General features: G+C 42.2%; 1 protein-coding gene across 1 annotated transcript; it reads left to right on the top strand.

Moving 5' to 3' along the window:
* Positions 1-14,231: 14,231 nt before the first annotated feature.
* Positions 14,232-21,154, top strand: SELE (selectin E). The gene is made up of 12 exons (XM_086462455.1): positions 14,232-14,290; positions 14,717-15,103; positions 15,893-16,000; positions 16,623-16,808; positions 17,458-17,643; positions 17,751-17,936; positions 18,506-18,691; positions 18,799-18,984; positions 19,254-19,439; positions 20,391-20,498; positions 20,965-20,986; positions 21,097-21,154. Exons 1-12 carry the CDS (start codon positions 14,254-14,256, stop codon positions 21,152-21,154), a joined length of 1,836 nt encoding a protein of 611 aa, XP_086318581.1. The 5' UTR covers positions 14,232-14,253.
* The last annotated feature ends 622 nt before the right edge of the window (positions 21,155-21,776 follow it).

Here is a 21,776-nt window from a genome sequence, read left to right as displayed (position 1 = left end):
AGTTAGCCCTTGTGCATGGCTCATGAGATTTTTCTGATCTGTGGTTAAAAGCTAATTTGGCTTTGCTTTGAGGGGAATTTTTGAGTAATTTGGATTGATGTGAAGGATGGGGAAGAGAAGGTGAGGCTGTACAGCAGCTGTATATGGAGATATCAAAGCCAGTTGTAACTGAACAAGTTCAGGTAGCAGCAGAAACACAGTGTTCAGATCTGACTGGCTTATCCTGCCAAAACCCAGGATCAATTTACTGTACAGATCTCAGGTCTGCTATTTCTAGCTTGCTTTCAGTGCCTAGGCTGTACTGGTTAACTTGCATGATATCTTAAAAGGAGGAAACTGGATTGCAGTTCAAGATCAAATGTAACATTTCATTTAAGAATAGGCAAAAAACCTGTGAGCCAGGAGTATATTAATGTCAAAACAGCCTTGTATTTGTTTTGCTATTTAGACTCTGAACAGCAGATGACTAGAAAAGGAATATTGCTGTTATGCAAATGTGTTAAATATACATTGGGCTGCAGTGAAGCTCCTCGCGGGATTCTTTCAAGCCATTAGGCCAATCCAGGTTATCAGAGCCAGGAAAAGGGAAACAATCTTTTTGAACTCCAGCTTTATAATTTTTTCCTTTTATTGAGCTCTTTGACAGCAGAGCACAAGATGTAAGGATATATTTGGCCCATTGTTGTATTACAGGAAAATATTAAGAAAATAATTTTGAAGTAGGTAATTTCCATCGCCTGTAACTCACACAAGAGAAAATGAGGCTTAACTGTCAGCTGTACTTACAATTTTTTTTTATCCCAGAGTGAGAGTACATCCTTGAGTTAAGCAGAAGAATGCCTAATACACTGGTGCAAATGAAATACACTGGTGTAAGTTATGACTGTCAGGACATCAAAGATCACAGGTCTGCTTTGCTGCTTGGCCCGCTCATTTTAATAGGCTTTAAACAAAGATTTTTCTTCAACAGCTGTTGATTAGCAGCTCTTCAGATGAATGAAGACAGAACAAATGCAGGATAATAACGTTATCTCTCTTGATATTAACATCTTTTGGATCTTTGTATATACAGTCAGTTCAGAAGTCAGCAGCTTGGTTTGTGCACTGAAGGTTAAGTATCCAACCTCCAGCATGAAGGAGTGTAAAGGACCTCCGCTGTGTCCTTTATACCTTGCTTTCATGAATAATGCACTTATGATGCCTTTCAGAAATTGAACGAGATCTGCATGAAAACGAACGGTTTTTTCCTGCTACTCATAGAAGGCAGTTTTATAACCTTGTTGCTCTGCTGACTAGAAACTTCCTCCTAATTTCCAGTCTACATTTACTCACAGATGGCTTTTATCCATTTGGGTTTTTAGTACCAACTTTATCCCTTTATACATGGAAAACTTCTGATCGCCTTCTTTAGTTTCCTGATACTTAAACACGAATTTCTAATAGGCACCTGGAAAAGTATTTCTTTGGAGGGGACTTCATGGGATATTTCTACTCTTTGAACTACTAGAGTCTAGAGTTTCCTACTGGGAGGTATCATTTTCCTAGCTCTCCTTCTGAATGACTATAAATATCACCTGCCTGTCATAGGATTGCTAGTTTTTGAACTACTGAACACATGCTCCCCCCTAGAATCCCCTTGGTCAGTGAAACCAGTCTTCTAGGTTTGTTTTCAGGGCTCTGCTGTCCTTTAGTTGTCCTTCCCTGCCCTTAGTGTCCATGCCTTATAGCATATGTTGGGGGCATGACAGAAGAATGGTGTGCAGGTGGTGATTATTCTTAGGCCCTGGTTCTCATGGGGGACTTCAACCACCACGATATTTGCTGGAAAAGCAACATAGCTAGGCACACAGAGGCCAGGAGGTTCCTGCAGAACATTCATGATAACGTTTTGACACAGGTGGTGGAGGAGCCAATGAGGAGAGATGTGCTGCTGGACTTTGTGCTGACAAACAAAGAAGGACTGGTTGGGGGTGTGAAAGTTGGGGGTAGCCTTGCCTGCAGAGACCACGAGATGGAGTTCAGGATCCTGCATGGAAGAAGCAGGGCAATAAGTAGGGTTACAACTCTGGACTTTAAGAAAGCTAACTTCATCCTCTTCAAAGACCTACTTGGAGGAATCGCATGTGCTAGGGCTCTAGAAGGTAGGGGGAGAACTGGTTAATATTCAAGCATCACTTCCTCCATGCTCCAGATCGGTGCATCCCTATGAGTAAGAAATCAAGCAAAGGAGGCAGAAGACCCGCATGGATGAGCAGGGAGCTTCTAGAAAAACTCAAATGGAGGAAGGAAGTTTACAGAATGTGGAAAAAGGGACTGGCCACTTGGGAGGGACATAGGAATGTTGTCAGAGTATGCAGGGGTGCAACAAGGAAGGCTAAGGCCCACTTGGAATTAAATCTGGCAAGGGATGTCAAGGACAACAAGAAGGGCTTCTTCAAGTGTATCGGTAGCAAAAGGAAGGCTAGGGAAAATGTGGGCCCACTGCTGAATAAAGGTGGGTGCCCTGGTGATGGAGGATACAGAGAAGTCAGTTACTGAATGCCTTCTTTGCTTCAGTCTTTACTGCTAAGGCTGGCCCTCAGGAATCCCAGAACCTGGAGGTAAGAGAGATAGTCTGGAGAAAGGAAGACTTTCCCTTGGTGGAGAAGGATCAAGTTAGAGGCTGTTAAGGCAAACTGGACATCCAGAAATCTGTGAACCCTGATGGGATACACCCACAAGTGCTGAGGGAGCTGGCAGATGTTATTGCTAAGTCACTCTCCATCATCTTTGAAAGGTCATGGCAAATGGGAGAGGTGCCTGAGGACTGTAGGAAAGTCAATGTCACTCTAGCCTTCAAAAAGGGCAAGAAAGGGGACCAAGGAAAACTACAGGCCTATCAGGCTCACCTCCATCCCTGGAAAAGTGATGGAACAGTTCATTCTGGATGTCATGTCTAAGCATGTGGAGGAAAAGAAGGTTATCAGGAGTAGTCAAGATGAATTCACCAAGGTGAAATCATGCTTGACCAATCTGATAGCCTTCTATGATGGCATGACTGGCTGGGTGGATGAGGGGAGAGCAGTGGATGTTGCCTGCCTTGACTTTATCAAGGCTTTTGACACTGTCTCCCATCACATCCTCATACGGAAGCTTAGAAAGTGTGGGATAGATGAGTGGACAGTGACGTGAGTTGAAAACTGGCTGAAGGACAGAGCTCAGAGGGTTGCAATCAGTGGGCCAGAGTCTAGTTGGAGGCCTGTAGCTACCAGTGTTCCCCAGGGGGTCAATACTGTGTCCAGTCTTGTTCAACATATTCATCAATGACCTGGATGAAGGAAGAGTGTGCCCTCGGCAAGTTTGTTGATGCTACGAGACTGGCAGGAGCGGTTGATACACCAGAAGGCTGTGCTGCCTTTCAGGGAGACCTGGACAGGCTGGAGAGTTGGGCAGAGAGGAACCTAATGAGGTTCAACAAGGACAAGTGTAGGGTCCTGCACCTGGGGAGGAATAATCCCATGCACCAGTACAGGTTGGAGCTCGACCTGCTGCAGAGCAGCTCCACAGAGAAGGACCTGGGAGTTCTGGTGGACAGCGAGTTACCCATGAGCCAGCAATGTGCCCTTTGGCCAAGAAGGCCAACGGTGTCCAGGGGTGCATTAAAAAGTGTGGCCAGCAGGTTGAGGGAGGTTCTGTGTCCCCTCTGCTCTGCCCTGGTGAGGCCACATCTGGAGTCTTGTGTCCAGTTCTGGGCCCCCCAGTTCAAGAGGGACAGGGAACTACTGGAATGAGCCCACCGGAGGGCCATGAAGATGATGAGGGGAACTGGAGCATCTCTCCTATAAGGAAAAGCTGAGAGACCTGGGGCTCTTTAGCCTGGAGAAGAGAAGACTGAGAGGAGACCTTATCAATGCTTATAAATATCTACAGGGTAGATGTCAAGAGGATGGGGCCAGGCTCTTTTCAGTGGTGCCCAGCGACAGGACAAGGGGCAACGGGCACAAACTGGAGCACAGGGAGTTCCACTTGAAAAGGAGGAAAAAACTTCTTTACATTAAGGGTGACAGAGCACTGGAACAGGCTGCCCAGGGAGGTTGTGGAGTCTCCTTCACTGGAGACATTCAAAACCTGGACGTGATCCCATGCAACCTGCTGTAGGTGATCCTGCTCTGGCAGGGGGGTTGGACTAGATGATCTCCAGAGGTCCCTTCCAACCCCTGCCGTTCTGGGATTCTGTGAGTCCCAGCTGTTACTCTGTGGTCTGTAGAGGCGAACAGCGTGAATGGATTGTTTCATTGATCAGAGTTCGTTTATGTGGGATATATGACATCCTGAATATAAGGGCCTTTCAGCTGTAGCTGCTTTTCTTCAAGATAAACTCATGCATTAGTGTTCATGGAGCAGAGATATGAGGGTATTTATAATGGTGGTTTTAGAGCTGGAGGTACCCAACAGGGAAACCTTAGTCGTGGTGTTGGGATTGCAGTTCCCTAGGAAAAAATCAGGATGAAGGAGAAAAAATGGATGTAGGATGTAATTGTATGAATTCTTACTAGCAGAATTGTGGGTATAGACTGAAGGAAAAAGGTGGACTGTTTTTACTTCTTGTGGTGATCTACTAATATTCGTATCTGTGGGCTGGTTTGGCAATAGCAATAGCTCTGCTCTGAGAGAAGGGACATCGTAGGCAGAGCAAAAGAATGAAGAGCTGCTTTCCCAAATGCTGGCATTCAGTGAGTGCCAAGGTTAGAGAGTAGTGTTTGGTATATGTAGGAATGTATTCTTGTTACTCCATGTTACTAAATTACATACCCTAGTAAGTGAGGGAAGTGCCTTTACAAGGGCGTGTACACTGTTTACACCAGGGGAAGAAAACTGAATCCTGCCTTAGAGGATAAAAGCAAACTGGTGGTCTAACTTTTATTTTGTATTTTCAGTAGCTGATGTCGCAACCTGAATAAGAGATGAAAAATTACAATACGATCAATTTTGTTCTGAATTCTTTTCCCATTGCTTTAAGCATCTAAGCAAATGTATTTGCTCTTGGTTTTGTTAATAGAGAAAGAATGGATCTCCTTTGACTTAACGTTTAGGTAAACCTTTGTCTGTCTGATTCTAGAGGGCATAAAGCAACTGCACTCCTCATCTGCTTATCAACTGCACTCCTAATCTATTTATCTTCAGGTAGGCATAAATCTGGATCTTTCATTCTGTTTTGATGCTAGGATAACTTCTCCTTTGTAGTTTATGTACCCAGTTAATTGGGGGTATTTTGTTGCTTAGAAGAAGTACAAATAAACTGAACTCTTAACTGCTTCAAATAAGAATGTTGCATGCAGGCCCAATATTATTTTATAGATGATAAATGACAATCCCTTCACTTCCTGCTGATCCAATACCTGTTGTGAAAGTAATCTTAGCTGATTATTACTTCTGTGGTCTAGACTCTGCTACTGATTGCAATCATGTGTGACTAGAAAAGATGAATAAATACTTATTGATAAATGAGAGGAGAAACCACAACTAATATGCATCAGGAAGGATAAATATAGAATCATAGAATCAATCATTTATGTTGGAAATGACCCTTAAGATCAGAGTCCAACTGTAAACCTAACACTGCCAAGTCCCCCACTAAACTGTTTCCCTAAGCACCTAAATGACTGCAGAGATGGTGGCTTGACCACTTCCCTGGGCAGCCTGTTCCAGTGCTTGACAACTTTTCATGAAAGGTTATCGATAGGGTGTGGGGGTGGGGTACGTGCTCTGCATTTGAGAAACATGGCTGTGTGCATTGCTTTTTAGGCTCAAAGATGAAAATGCAGCAATTTCAGGGTAGGTGATACTCACCCTTCCTGATGAGTCAAGAAGTCTAGAAGTGTCAGAAGAGCAAAATCTTCACTGGGAAGTTTGTTGTTTGCAGGCCCAGCAAATAAGGAGAGCCCTAATGGTCTTGACACCAGTCAACTGGAACTTTAGAAAGCCTTGTGGTGCTGGTTTTTGTCCGGGAAGCGATAAAATTGAGAAATTTAACGCCATTGCTTTCAATGTTAGTGATGAATTTCTTTGTTCTTGAAACAACTACTATATGCATTAATCGTAGTACGCTCCACTAGTGATCTTACGTTAAACATGCCTGCCCTGAAAAGCAATTGCTTATCCAGATGATAAAAATAAACTTCTTGGAATAATTTCTGGATGGTATGGTTGTGGCAAACGTGGTGGAGTGGCTAGAATGCTCCTGGAAGAGTACTTAACTGAAGAACTTCTGTTCTCTCATGGTCTACTGACTGAGAAAAGTCATGAGTGGTATGAATGATATGCCTTTGCTTGCTGTTCATGGGTCAGGTTTTACTTCTCAGTCCTGTGCAGTTGTTCCTTGCACTTTGGTCTTCTGCTTTGAAGATTTCATATACCAAGTGATAAGATCTTATTCCACAGAATGCTGGTAGCTTTGGTCATGGACCTTTCTGCTGCTTGATTTTATAAATGGCATCAGACAGGTATGACAGTCTCTGGGGCTTGGCTTTAAATACAGAGGTCAGTATCACCCAAAGTGCCTTTTAGGTACATCATCCAAAACTTCCAGTTCCTTCAAAAGTGTAGCACTCCAGTTTATGATCTGCTGCAGATAACACTTGGAGAGTTTCTTTACTACTAGTTTCCCAGTAAAAAAATAAGGACTAGAATATCTGTACTGGCCTTCTCTGAAGCTTGCTTAGGAGGCGTTTCTTCCTAGAGTAGTACAGCTCCTGGGATGGGCAATTTGGGCTGAAAGCTTATGGAGAAACCTGAGAAATTAGAATATTGATGTTATGAGATATTTAATAATTAAAAAATTGTTGTTGAACACTGTTTTAGTTGTGGACTCAAACACGTTAAATACTATGTCCTTTGATGTATAAAAATTATTTACCTGAAACTGACTTAAGCACTGAAAAGAACAGACTTGAGGCTTGGAGTTCATAAACTGGTGGTCAGATGTATTAGTAATGAAGTGAAGCTGCTGCCCTCTTCATCCTTTTTTGTAGTCTCTCCCTCATAACAGAACAAATGGAAAATGGAAGGTCATGTCAGCACTCCAGTGCTACTGATAGTTCACATGCTGTCTGGTAAGTCGAAACAGTGTTTTCTGGGAAGAGAGCTAGGCAGAAGCTATACAAAGAATTTTCAGCACCATTTCTGATGATGACCACTTTTACAGAACCAACCACCTACTTAATCTCCTAATCTTGAAACTTCCTCTCACTCCTCTTTGCTGAAAGCTGTAACTGTTCTCATCCTCAGAGCCAGCATCCCCATCAGTGTCACATCTGCCGAGAGTATGGGACTGTGGAACAGACCTGGGCAGCAAAATCAACAGTGCTGGGTCTATGCACGAGCTATATAGTTATTCTTTCTTACATATGCATGAAGTATGGCAAGGCTCCCAGAGCTTCTCTGCCATAATTTCCAACAGTAAAATTAGAAATAATCAAGTTCTGCATGGGACCAGTTCCACCTGCAACTGCAAGCAGCCAAGTATGCGCAATGTTGAGACCATCCCTGCTTTTATCTTGACTCAAGATGTGAGTTGTTTTCTCTGCTCCTTTGTTCTGTTTCATGTTTCAATGCACTGAATCACACCTTGCCAGTTCAAGTGATCCCTGGCCTCAGGTTAGGTTCTTGAATGTGTATTTTTGCCTGTTTGGAGGAAATTGAGCAGTATGAGTCACATCAGAGAGTTCCCGAAATGAGAAGTGGAGATAAGATTTTCTGGCTCCTGGGGTTTCGCTCCAGACAGAGTGGAGACTGTCTTACGCAGCCTGAGAAATTCCAGCTTCTTTGTAGCCGTTATATTGCCTACCTTATTCACACTTAATGAGACACAGAGGCTGAGGGATGAGTACGTTTTTGGAAATGATCTTTTCTTCCCATCTAGACCTGGGGGAAAACTTGTGCCTTAGACTTTTGTCTCTGAATTTTTAAAGAATTAGTGTTTCAAGCTCCTCTCCAAACAGGAAACATCTTCACTACTGGCACCAAAACTCCTTTTCCCCTCAAGGCTGGCTAAAGCTCTTACTTTTCTACTGAGTGTTACTGTGAGTGAAGCTGGAGTTTTTTCCTTGACTTCAGAATTTCAAGTAGTCTTACAGCTCTTTGCCATGGGATAAATGTCTGTTATACAAACTATTTTGACCTAAATACTTAAGTGCTTTAATTTAGGAATGACAAATATAGCTCCTAGAAGAGAGATGGAACTGGATTACTTGGAGATCCTTAATTCTCTATTTTTGTCTGTTGACATAAAAGCATCATTAAAATGTTTAAAAAGGAGGACTTAGAAATATGTAAATGCAGATGTAATCTTATAATGTAGATAAAGAACCATTCTTTTTAAAAGACATGGAAAATGAATGTCTGTCTCTTTCTATATGTGCAGTGGTACATGTATATATTCTAGTTACTTGCGATCCCACTGTATCCTGTATTTCCCTTATTTTTGTGATTTCAGCAAGTTCAACAGAGAATTTTAGATAATTGAAAATAATTTCCCACTGCATCCTGTTTTCATAAGCTACTGATAAAGATGGTGACAAATGTTTCTCAAACCAAGACCTAAAAATCTCCATCAGAAAGCTAGACTCTACAAAACTGTTTAAGCATTTTGTGGCCTCCTTATTTAGAAAAATCTTCTTTAAAACCTCGTCGCTACAAGTCAGTCCAACCACTACTTGTTATGCACCAAGTGGACATAAAGAATTGTTGATCACATGCCTATTAAGTACTCTAAAATACCTTTGGCATTTTAGAAGATTGCATAGATTTCTTTCCTCTATCACCCTTTTCTACAGTGGGGTGGGAATAAAACAGTTAATGTGTTTGCACATAAGCCATATTTTCTAAGCATGTGTTACTTGAACTGTGATCTGTGGAGAGCTGATAGTTTGGAAGGCTAGATCACTTACAATCTCCTTACAAGTCAGACAAGCATTCATATGTGTTTTCAGGGAAGCAAACATAATAAGGGTGTTCGTAAGAAATAAAATCAGTGAATCTTAACAATTCCTTTTTTTTTGTTATTGCAAGATGTCAAGATTGTGTGAGATGGTCCTAGTTTCTTTTCCAAAAGAGAATAAAACTTGGGATCTTGTTCTAAATCGTGTATCAACTGTGTTGCTCAGGATTTGATTGTATTTTGTCTGCCTGTGGCTTTCTAAAATTGCAGTACTTAAGCTTAGGTGCAATACACCAGATTTGGCAATGACAGATTGGATGGAATAATTGCAATTTTGTCTTAAAGAAAACACTCCTGTTCATAGATATCAGAACATCATTTCCTATTTTTAAAAATGACAAAAATCATTAACCCATATTGAATTTGTGATCTGCTATAACCCCTAGTTCGTTTTCTATAGTTCTTTTACCTAGCCATTAGTTTCCCAGTTTCTTTCTGTTATTTTATTTTTTTTCATTAAGACCATTATGTTTGTTTCTATTGATCTGGCCTCCTTTCTTTGGCTCGCATGTCTAATTTCTCCAAATCTTTAAGTCCTATATTGGTCCTTTAGAACTCTTGCAGTTTCTCAAAGCCTGGTGTCATCTGCACATTTTCTAAGCATTTTAGATGATAATTTGGCATCCAACTTAAATTAGCTCAAGTTAGTTCAGGATAAGCCCTTGCAGGGCTCATTTGTATAGTCCTCTCAGACTGACAGGGATCTTTGAAAAACTACCCTTTGAGTAGTGGTTACATGGGTTGCATACTCATTTTATGGTGATTTCAGCTAAGTGCTACGTCACTTGTTTGCTTATGAAAATGTCTTATGAGACAGTATTAAAAGTCTAAATTATAGCAAACTACAGCGCAGTATTGTTTCCTTGTTACTCACTCAGCCTTGAAGTACAAACTAGATTGATCTGCCAAGAATAAATCGATCGTATCAATGTCAGCTCTTCTTGACAGCTCAGTAGCCTTCTGCTGATTTTTCAATTGTTTTCTTTAAATATTTTTCAGTAGGTTCTAGTATCTTTTCTAGGTGCTCATGTGGAAGGCCTGGCTTCTAAGTACCTTGGTCTTCCTTTCCTACATACAGAGAAGCAATATTTGCTTTTTCTCAGCCCTCTGACACCTTTTCCCATAATCTCAAAGGTAATTACTGAGGTTTTGGATCCTTAAACAGTAACTTGGTCTTCACTCCAGTCTTTCTGTACTCTGACCCGCTCTCTCTTCCCAATGCATAGCATTATGCAGTTAGTATCTGTTAACTTTTCTCTGTACAGAAAGAAATTACATTTGACTTGTCCTCTGTCAATTGCTGTCCTTCTTTAGACAGCAGACCTGACTGGTTTCTGTTATTCTTGCTCCTAATGTGTTTATATAGCCTTACCTTTTAAGTCTCCTGGTGGCTTATCAAGTAAACCTTCCAACTGGAAAATTAGTTGCTGCTAGACAATCCTTGTTAGGCACCTCTTTTTGTAAGGGAACTATACACTGAAGTATTCCCGTTCACTTGTAAAAAAGCTGGGCTTTCACTTGTGGAAATGGAGGTCTGGAGTGTATAAGAACAAAAGGTGTTCAACATTTCTAAACATTTGACTTTAGGTTTAGAGTCTCCCATTTTTCTGGCAGAGAGGAATTGGATTAATTTTAAGGAACTATGTGTTCATGTAGCACAGGAGGAGAGTGGACAACTGCACTCAGCTCGGTACAGCACAAGAAATGAGGCTCTTATATTCTCAAATCAGTTGGCAAAGGAATTTAAAAAAGTACAAATGTGAAATAACAATGAGAAGAGAGTAAATCAGTACTTAGCTGGAAACGAGCTAAGAGGCAAGCTGGATGGCATTTCTAGCTTGAATACTGCAGTTCAACCTAAGTGACTGTATCAGAAGTATTTTTTCTCAAATACCTGTGTAACTTAGGATCCAATATGAGCTTTAGCTCACAGGAATTCCAGTCTTCCTGAACAACAGGGCTGATGTTTTTAAGTGCCTTTGACTTTTAATAAAGAGATTTTAACCTCTCAGTTGTGTGCTTTTGAAAATGCTTTTCAGGCTTTCTTTTTTTTTTCTGAAAATTTTGCATTTTGTATTCATCTTCCATTATATTAAAAGGAGATAAAAATACAATTGGTGGATGGCAGAATTCCCGGGGAAAAACCAAAAAGAGCCCCATGTCAGTGATGCATAAGGGAATACTGCCAACAAAAAGAGGCAGTCTTTTTTTAGGCTGGAGTTTTTACAGGCATATTGCTTTTAGGCTTTGGTGTTGGTTTTTTTTTGTTGTTGTTGGGTTTTTTTGTGTGTGGTTGTTTTTATCTGCTGCAGACAAGAGGTCTCAGACAGCCCCTGTGAAGGAAGACTATTGTAAACTGTGAAATATGCTGTCTTCCTTCCTCCGGAGATGCCACTGGCAAAGGGATTCCGATAAAGTTTCCTCCACTCAACTTCAGAGCTTCTGCCATGACAAGGGTGAGCACTTACCAGTAGGAAGCTCATAAAATGACTTGAAAAAGTGAATCTCCAGGAAAAGGTGTAGGATTCTCTGCCTCCCAGCTCCAGGGGGGATTATATCTGTTCTGGAGATGTCTATAATTTTTCTGTGTATACAGTTATAACAGCTGATCAACACTTTAGAAAAAAAAAAAAAATAAGGCTGCCCTATCAAAACTCACTATGATCAGTTTGTATTAGGACAATGTTTACAGAACCCCTGTGAAATTAGGCCCTGCTGTGTGATGTACTGCACAGGTGCATGTAAAGTACCAGCTTCTATTGGGAGGGTTTACGATCTGAAGCACACAGACAGAGAAGGGTTGACAGGTGGGAAATGTTTTTACTCCAGCTTTACAGATGAGCAGCTGAGGTTAAAGAAATATCGGTCCTGATCTGATGATGCTTGGAAGTCTGTGGAACTCTGGTGGTTCTAAGCAAGGCTGGCCCAGGCCCGGGCTTGCAGAATGAGTCTGTGCCATAGCCAAGAGTTAACCTCAACTTTCCAGAGTTTCTTGATTGTTTGTACTTCTAGCTTTGCTAGTTCACACCTGCTAGAAAGCATTCCTTTCCCTACAAATATTCAGCATGTGGTTTTTAATCCTCACTCTATTCAGTAACTGACTTGGACATGCTTTCTAGGACTTTGTGGCAATTTCTAGTAAACTCTCGTATTTTGATAGTAACTGAGGCTCTTTTAGAATATACTCTTTCTTCTGTTCTCTTTTCTGTGATGGATTCCTTTAATAGGCAGACATCTATTAAGGTATGGCTACCTGACAAATATTTTTTTGTGAAAAAATTGGGAATTGATACCATCTGAGATCGTAGCTTGAACTCCAGCAGCCATTGATTTTTATTCTGTAAGAACAGGCTGAGGCTCAAAAATAAGAGCTCCAACATGCACTGTACAAACTCTAACTATGCTTTACAGGTACAAAGTGGGCGCTACTCTGTGTCCTGCTGTCGCTGACAACCCTTGTTGAGTCCTTTGCATGTCAAACCTTGTTAAACCTCACCCATAATCGTGAACTTTATGCCTGAAATACCAGTTTGGCAACTGGACTGTCTGGTGAAGCCTCCATAGTAAGTGCTTGAATGGACGTGGAGGAAAGGGTGGGGTGACATGGCTGATCACAATGCAAGGGAATAACACCACTTTGTATTGACCAGGGTTGGGAGTGCTCTGGAGTGTGGACAAGCTTCTCGTGTCATGTCTTTGTGCAGGGTTGAGAACCAAGCCAACGTCTGTTACTCGTGTTGCCCGTTCCCTACTTACAGCCCTCAACAGTACATGTGAGACCTACTGTAACAGAGGAGAGAGGCATACTTAAGTGAGAATATCCAAAACTACTTCTGTACGTAGTGTGGCAAGTCACTCACCTTGTCACTGGAGTGGCATAGGTGTGAAGGCATGCATGAGGATCAAGGAGTGGAGTGGAGTGGTGCAGCCAGAAGACTATTGTGCAAGGAATTGGTGATCCTCAGGCTTACTGCCTTCTCATGTACGCAGGTGCACTCTGAACAGCCTGAGAGCACTTACCAACCCACTGTAGCAAAGTGCCTGTGATTACTCAGGCATATGTCTCTGTACCGTGGACACCATGTGACCGCTCTATGCAGGAGTGTAATTAATCAGTGTGTACACAATAAATGTGCATGAATTCAGTACGAGACTAGTGTATTGTCTTGTCCATCTGAAATATTATATACACCTGTTCAGGAATTGTAAGTCTATTGAGGTAAGGATATTGGAGCATATGGTCCAAGGTACTCTTCAAAGCTAAGTCCACATTTCAAGCTTGACTGCTATGAGTGACTGATGAATCTGTATTGTGAGCAAGACTCTAAAAGAGTAGTAGCAATCCTGGGGCTGGCAAACCTTACCACAAATGAGAGCTCTGCACAGTGTGCTGTGATCTACAAGGAAAGGCTTGTCCAGTGTTGCAGTTTCCATCTTTTACTCAAACCTAGTTAACCAGCTTTGAGTGCCAGTGCCTTTCTGAGATCCCAAAAGAACTGGCACCTCCCTGCTGCAAAACATTATGCTAAGTGAAAAGTTTGAATCTGCTTATTCATGCAACTAACTCAAACTAACCATCTTGCTCCTTCCTGATATCCTGGAATTGTGTGTTTCTGTCAGTAGAACTATGTAATGCAGCACTTGGCAGTTTGTCAGCACAGTGTTTCTTTGTGGGAGGGTTGATTTGGCAAGGGGAAATATCAGGCTTAATGTGTGGGAGGGCAGATCCCTGGATTTTCCAAGAAATTATTTTCCACACGGAATTTCCCGTCTCGTGGAGGACAGGGCAGTTGAGAGAATAAAAGGCCATAGCAGAGACAGGGGATTACACAGTCCAGACACTTGGAGGTGATCTTAATCTTCAAGTCCGTATTCAGCGACGTAGCAACGGAAAGCAGTCACTGAGAAGTATCACAGAGGACTTTTGCCACCTGGCCACCGCAACTACAACCTGTGAGTATAAATGGAGTGTATTATTCAGTTTCTTTGCTTAGCTAAAGAAAAACTGGACAGATAGAATTCTGTGTTGGTGTTCTTTAAAAGCCATTTACATTTAAAAGTTATCTTGATATTAAGAAGTATTTTAAAATGAATTAATTTCCTAAAAATGGAAATCTTATTAAGTCTTTAGAATAAAAAGTATTTGGAAAAGATTGCATAGACAGTATTTTATATTGAATTGTAAAAGTTCAGTATTTGTTCTTTACAAATGTGTTCCTTTGATCTCTCATAGCCATCTGCTTAAAAGATAAAGAGAAGAGAAAACTCTCAGAAACATGGTTTGCTTGTGGTTCCTATCTCTTCTTGCTTATGGTAAGTGTGTATTTCTCTGTGTAGAAAACTAGTTGGATGTTAATATTATTGTGACTGTTCTGTTTGAGCTCAGAATTAAACAGAATTTTTGAACCCGACCTAATTAACTTGAGGCTAGGTTCACACAGAGAAAACTCTACCTGCAGTGGCACGTTTCCCTGCTTGCCTGTCAAATACATAATTGACTTCTATAGTTTGCTATGAAGTCTGTGATCGGACATAGTTTCACAAGCTGGAGTCACTGTACTTGATGCTGATATCTATGTTTTGAGCTTGCCAGTTGATTATTTGTAAAATAATTGCCACCATGTTTTATGCAGTTTCAGATATTGTCAAGTTCGCACATTTATAGAGATCTATATATCCTCTTCTAGAGAGAGAGGAGGGGAAAAGTCAAACACTAACTTTGACATCTTTTCATTCTAGGACTTACAGTACTGCAGGGGGTGCATTGTTGGACATACCATTATTCAGACACAAACATGACCTATAGGGAAGCAGAGATGTGGTGCAAAAAGAGGTATACCAACATGGTTGCCATTCAGAATAAGGAGGAAATCAACTATCTGAATAACTTCTTACCCTTCAATCCGGGTTACTACTGGATTGGAATCAGAAAAATTAATGAGGTGTGGACCTGGATTGGAACTAACAAAGAACTGACAGAAGAGGCAAAAAACTGGGCTTCTGGTGAGCCAAATGGCAAAGGGAACAACGAGGACTGCGTTGAAATCTATATTAAAAGAGGGAAGGATGACGGCAAATGGAATGATGAACAGTGTGAGAAAAAGAAGGTCGCCTTGTGCTACACAGGTATGGTGTGATAAAGGCCATTCTAGTGTGCCTCTGTGGAGATGAGATGGTGGATGGGATGAGTTGTTTAACCTAGTCTTACACACTAACTACCTGACCCTGTAAGCACTTGTACACTTCTCCTTACTCACAGGGCTGAGGTTCTTGTTCTAAGGGCTGGATTGATCTCACTCACCTTTTAACTCACAGAATATTATACATCTTTTATAAGCATATCACCAGACCTTCTCTATAATCAGTGGAGAGAAACAAGCTCTTCCAGATGGTGGCTTTCATCCCACTCTCAAGTGGGTGTCTCAGCTAGATAAGAATTGCCCTTTTGGAAGCATCTGTGTGCTGACTATAAACCAGTGGGTTAGGTTAGACACTTCATGTAGAGGTGGTTAAGGCTAGGTAAAAAAAAAACAACAATCCAAGTCAAATATCAGCCATATTAGAGCTGTGGTGAGTTAATGAAGAATGTACATGTTGAGGATTTCTACCTACCCCATAGTGGGTTCCTTTTGCATTTTAAATATTGCTAGTGTCTGCCTGAGAACAAGTGGTCACAGAGTTTCCAGCCAGCAGAATCCCTTCACCGTGAGCTAGTCTGTCAAACGTGTTGATTTCTGAAATCCTTCTGTGAAATGACAGGATAATCTTATGTACCAAATCCCCTGCTTTTCTTTTGCTATACAAAGTGCTTGTTTAGTGCCAGAAAGGTAAACAAAGTGCCATCCAGGTTTCATTAGTGGCCATCGCTGATTATTTTATAATTTGCTGTATTTTTTTCTTGTGGTTTTTTTCCAGCTTCTTGCAACCCATCTCTCTGCAGTGGCCGTGGAGAATGCATAGAGACTATTAACAATTACACCTGCCGTTGTAACCCTGGATTCTATGGGCCTGAATGCGAGTTTGGTAAGATTACTCCATCCTGCTTTTCAACCAGGGTGATGTTCATGCTAGCTAGTGTTCATAGAATCATAGAATCACAGAATGATTTGGGTTAGAAGGGGCCTCAAAAATCATCTGATTCTAACCCCCTGCCATGGCAGGGACACCTTCCACTAGGCCAGGTTGCTCAAGGCTCCACCCAGCCTGGTCTTGAACACTGCCAGGGATGGAGCATCCACAGCTTCCTTAGGCAACTTGTTCCAGTGTCTCACCAGCCTCAGGGTGAAGAACTTCTTTCTTATGTCTAGTCTAAACCTGCCCTATCCCAGCTTCCAACCATCACCCCTCATCCTATCACTGCAGACCCTTGTAAAAAGTCCCTCCCCAGCCTTCTTGTAGGCCCCCTTCAGGTACTGGAAGGCCACTATAAGGTCTCCCCGGAGCCTTCTCTTTTCCACACCAAACAAGCCCAGCTCTCTCAGCCTGTCCTCATAGGAAAGGTGTTCCAACCCTCTGACCATCTTGGTAGCCCTTCTCTGGACTCGCTCCAGCAGCTCCATGTCCATAGCGTTCAGTTTGTCTGGCTTGTTGATTTACCTGCTCAGCCCATGAGACTGACTGTGTACCGTCTTTTGTTTCTTTGAAGTTGAGAGTTGTGATCCACTAAAGAAACCTAATCATGGGAGCCTTGAGTGCAACCATCCATTGGAGAACTTCAGCTACAACTCGTCCTGCACAGTTGAGTGTGAGGAAGGCTTTGAACTGACTGCATTGGAATCTGTATACTGTACCTCTTCTGGAGTCTGGTCTGCCCCCCTTGCAACATGCAAAGGTGAGCTTCTCAAGCAGTGATAGATGAGCTTTCTACATTATGCATAGCTCTGTAAACATCAGTGTTGCTATTAGTAGGTACAAATTGAAGTTCTGGCCTGTTCCTTTGTAATTAATTATGTAGTGAAGGTGTTATTCTATTGCAGCACACAGGTGTCTCTGTTCCTGAAGAGATGAAATGAGCAGGATGAATGTTCTGGCCCTGGTCTAGATTTCCTTGTAGGGAAAGACTTTTCCACCTCTTAGTGGGGAACAGAGAATGGAGGTGATCTAGCTGTGAGACTGCTCACAACAGGCCAGTTACTGCTCACTGTAGGAATTATATTTTGACGTGTTCTGCTTAGAATAAGCTGCTGTTTGAAGCAAATAAAAACATCAAACATCACCAAGCAGCAGTCAAAGTGGAAAAATCTTGGGTTGTAACTAGTTGCTGTCATGAGCTGCAGATGAATTTACAGCCTTGACTTAAGAGTCAGTCTTCCAGTTTGAGATCTTTCCACTCCTATCTGCTTTCTGAAATGACAGCATAGTAGATCTGCTTTCTAAATCTGCTTCCATTTGGTGGATATGTTGCTAAATTTCAGGAAATAAAACAACTTTTTAATGGTTTGTTCCAAGCTAATCTCTGTGCTGTCTCTTATGCCTTTCAGCCGTGACCTGTCCTGCCTTAGAAATGCCTGCTTATGGTGCTGTGAACTGCTCCCACCCCTCTGTGGAGCTCACCTGGGGTACCACCTGCGAGTTCACCTGTGAGGAAGGATTTGCCCTGACAGGACCAGCCACACTGCAGTGTGGGTCTTCTGGGGCCTGGGACAGGCAGCAGCCATCCTGTGCAGGTACCTTTGCTTATCCCTGCTCACCTGAGCACTTGGGGCTGTCAGCATTGGCATGTTGAATTCCTGAGACATCCGTGCTGATTGCTGTTGTGATCTGTGTGTTGCAGCTGTGAGATGTGAGGCTGTGACCTGGCCAGAAGAAGGCTTTGTGACCTGTGACCATGCTCCTGCAGATCTCACCTATCGCTCACGTTGTGATTTCCGCTGCAACGAGGGCTTCGTTCTGGATGGCCCATCCAGCATTGAGTGCACGGCCCAGGGACGGTGGTCAGAGCCAGTGCCAAAATGCAAAGGTAAGACTTACTGGGTTGGAAATCATCAATTAAATCTTAGAGAAGCTCAAATAGTCTGGAGATACTTCCTCATTCAAGTGTAGTCAAGGAGTAACAGTCATCTCCAGCGTGTTTATAGCACTTTTCATAAGCAGATCTCAAGATGGGGCTCATTTATCCTGTTGTATTAAAGAGGAAACAGCAGTGCATGGTGACAAGCAACACTCAGGAACCGTGTCCCCAATGCACATGATAACAGGCTTCTGAAGTGGAGTGTTCTGACAGGAACTCTTTGTTCCCTACACCCCAAATGGAAGCCAGTGTCTGTTTATGCAGTCCGCTTGTGGAGTATAATCTGGAGCCAGTCTCAGGGTAGGTTGCATGACTTAGGTGCCCATTTAAGCGTTCTGGCTGCACTGTGCAACATGCTGAAGTACCTGCTTCCTGAGACACTGCTAGGTCTGAAGGGAAGTGCTATGGGTCTTTAGAGGACAGCTCCAGGGAAGGCATGTCCTCTTGTCAGCACAAAGAAGGGTGTTTGTCTTCACCTACTCCAAGCTAATCTCTGTGCTGTCTCTTATGCCTTTCAGCCGTGACCTGTCCTGCCTTAGAAATGCCTGCTTATGGTGCTGTGAACTGCTCCCACCCCTCTGTGGAGCTCACCTGGGGTACCACCTGCGAGTTCACCTGTGAGGAAGGATTTGCCCTGACAGGACCAGCCACACTGCAGTGTGGGTCTTCTGGGGCCTGGGACAGGCAGCAGCCATCCTGTGCAGGTACCTTTGCTTATCCCTGCTCACCTGAGCACTTGGGGCTGTCAGCATTGGCATGTCGAATTCCTGAGACATCCGTGCTGATTGCTGTTGTGATCTGTGTGTTGCAGCTGTGAGATGTGAGGCGGTGACCTGGCCAGAAGAAGGCTTTGTGACCTGTGACCATGCTCCTGCAGATCTCACCTATCGCTCACGTTGTGATTTCCGCTGCAATGAGGGCTTCGTTCTGGATGGCCCATCCAGCATTGAGTGCACGGCCCAGGGACGGTGGTCAGAGCCAGTGCCAAAATGCAAAGGTAAGACTTATTGGGTTGGCAAATACAGTTTTCTTGTCACTGGACAACACACTGAAATCTGTATTCCTATAGGGTCCTGGCTCCAAACTATGTGCTTTCTCTCATGTTTTCAGCTGTGACTTGCTCTGCCTTGGAAATGCCTGCTCATGGCTCTGTGAACTGCTCCCATCCCAAAGTCAAATGAATTTGAAAATGCATCGTACATCTACTACTGCAAAAAAAGGAAAAGTCCTTAATGACTCTCAACCATTTTTTTTTCTGTGTTTCAGTTGTACAGTGTGAACCACTGAGCTCTCCTGAGAAAGGCTCTATGGATTGCTCACATGGCGCTGGGAACTTCACATACAATACAGCCTGCCACTTCAGCTGTCTAGAAGGATGGAGGCTCAATGGTTCTCATGTTCTTCAGTGCAGTCATTCAGGAAACTGGAGCGCCAGTCTGCCCACATGTGAAGGTATTTTACCTCTGACTAGCCACAGAGAGATGGGTCTGTGTTTCTAGTCAAATGAGGTGTGGAAGGGTCAAGGAGGTAACACGAACCAGTGACCTAGAACTTCTAGTGAAGTCTGTGAATTAAAAAGCCCAACAACATCTCTCAGTATGTTTTTGGAAAATAGAAGAGGAGAACATTCCTAAAATGTCTTGGTGAAAAATGTTGAGTTCTTAACCAAAGACAAAAATCACAACCTGATTTTGGGTTGTTTTATTCATTTTTTAATTAAAAAATTTCTCATGTTGAGCTTTTTCCATATGAATAAAGAAAAAACATTTTCTAGAGAAACAGAACTTTGTCGGGAAATCTGCATTCATAAGTTTGTTTCTCAGTGGAAAAGTTTATAGACTTGTTAATTTGGTGTGATAGTTTGTTGGGTGACCTCCTCAGACAAAAGACCTCGTGGAGCTTTCTGTCAAAGGCTGTGATTTTACAGGACGGAAGTCTCAGCCTTGCCTTCCCATTCAAAACAGTAAGAGCTCTGTTGCTGTCCTCAGGTCCTAAAAGCTCAGCTCCACTTTATTTCCTTGAGCAGAATTTAGAACCTTGAATAATTTCATTGATCTCAACAGGATTGCTCAAAGAGGAAGAAAGCACAGTGGGAATTAAAATATGAACTGAAACAGGAAAAATAAAAGATGAGCAAAAATTGTCATGTGAGGCTGGAGGTTAGGCCCTGGTACAGCTAACTTGTTGCCTTGCCATTGCTTTGGCAACGGGTGGGTTCATTTTTGGTACGCAGCTTTTTACCTTGTGTACAGGCTGTGTCCTGTCTCAGGAGGAGAAAACTTAGGGGGTTACAAGCTGCAACTCTGGTTCCTCTTGAAGAGCACAAGGGAAAGGAAGAAGTAGAGAGGGCTTCAAAGACCACACATGCCTCTTGATCTCACTGAATCTTTTTCATCCTTTCAGCTTCTGAACAGGTCAGCTATGTCTCTGTGGGCATAGCAGCCACAAGTGCCTCTCTGTTGTCCACGGCATCATTCCTGCTTTGGCTTGCAAGACGTTTCCGAAGGAAAGGTGAGCAATTGGACTGGGTCCACTGGTTTTATTTACCTTCCTGAAAAACTTTCAGTGGAGAAAAAAAGCAGCCTCCAAATGCCAGTACCTCATTTTTTGAAAATGTGAAAATTCCCATATTTAAACAAATTCTAAAATTATTTTCAAGAAGCCTGCATACAAACCATGTTTGACTTTTGGATGAACATTTAAAAATCAAAAATATGTTTAGAAAAATGTTTAGAAAACAAGAATTAGAAGAAAAAAAGCAACATTTTATTTATCGGTAATTACTGCCAGGGAAAGTGAATGGCAATTTGACATGGGGCTAATGACAACTCAGTAATAATTGCCTGTGAGATTTATTGCTAGATAATGGCTTTTTATAAGATATTCAGAAATGAGAGGGATTTTTAATAGCTGAAAAAGTTTGCAAGGGGCAGCTTTCATCTTGAAATGCTAATACTTTTTCTTATTCTTCTTGCAGCAAAGAAATTTACTCCTTCCAGGTAAGTCGTGTCTCAAAAAGCAGCATGAAAAACACTACAATCACTTTGCTAAAATCCATTTGATATAAACCAATTGTCATTAAAGTACATTTCGTTTCTTTTTTTTATAGTAGCTGCCAGAGCCTGACCACTGAAGGTAGTTTCCAAAGCGCTGTCCAGAACGTCTAACTCCAGGGGTTTCAGGTAAGCACACGAGAGAGCTGCACTAGCAAATTCTCTTCCTTTTAATCACGCAAGCAATCAGAGCTGCTACTTGCTATACAATTGCTGAAATTGCAGTATGTGCTTTGGGGTGCCTAATATGCATCTTGGCATTGCATGAAAGTTCCTAATGACTGATGGATTTATTGCTTTAGAAATGGTTATTCAGCTCCTTAAGGATGATTGTGCTTAGCATTCTGTCCAGCCCCATGTAGTATTAGGAACACTTTTGTGTGTTTTTGCACCTGCTGCATACAAAATTCTTCTGAAATGAGAGCAAATACGAATCTATGCCAATTTTCCAATTTATAGAGGAACTTTGTTCTCTCTGCAGGAATTGAAGCCATCTTTACTTAAGTCTCAGAGATTTCCGGCGAATGAAACTGCATGCAAACCAGCAGCTGTCCAGATGTTTTTACCTCTTGCTGACAAGATGATTGACCTTGTGTATTGTTCAGAAATTTTGAACTCAAGCTGTCTGGTATTTCCATTGAAGACAAGCAGAGAGTAAAACTCTGGCCTTCTGGCAAAATACTGTCTACATTCAGTCATGTAGTTATCATAACTGGGAGCTTGCCATCTCTTGTCC

Source organism: Leptosomus discolor, chromosome 3, assembly GCF_034619465.1.
Source record: "Leptosomus discolor isolate bLepDis1 chromosome 3, bLepDis1.hap2, whole genome shotgun sequence".
NCBI lineage: Eukaryota > Metazoa > Chordata > Aves > Leptosomiformes > Leptosomidae > Leptosomus > Leptosomus discolor.
This window is presented reverse-complemented; position numbering and strand designations above follow the sequence as displayed.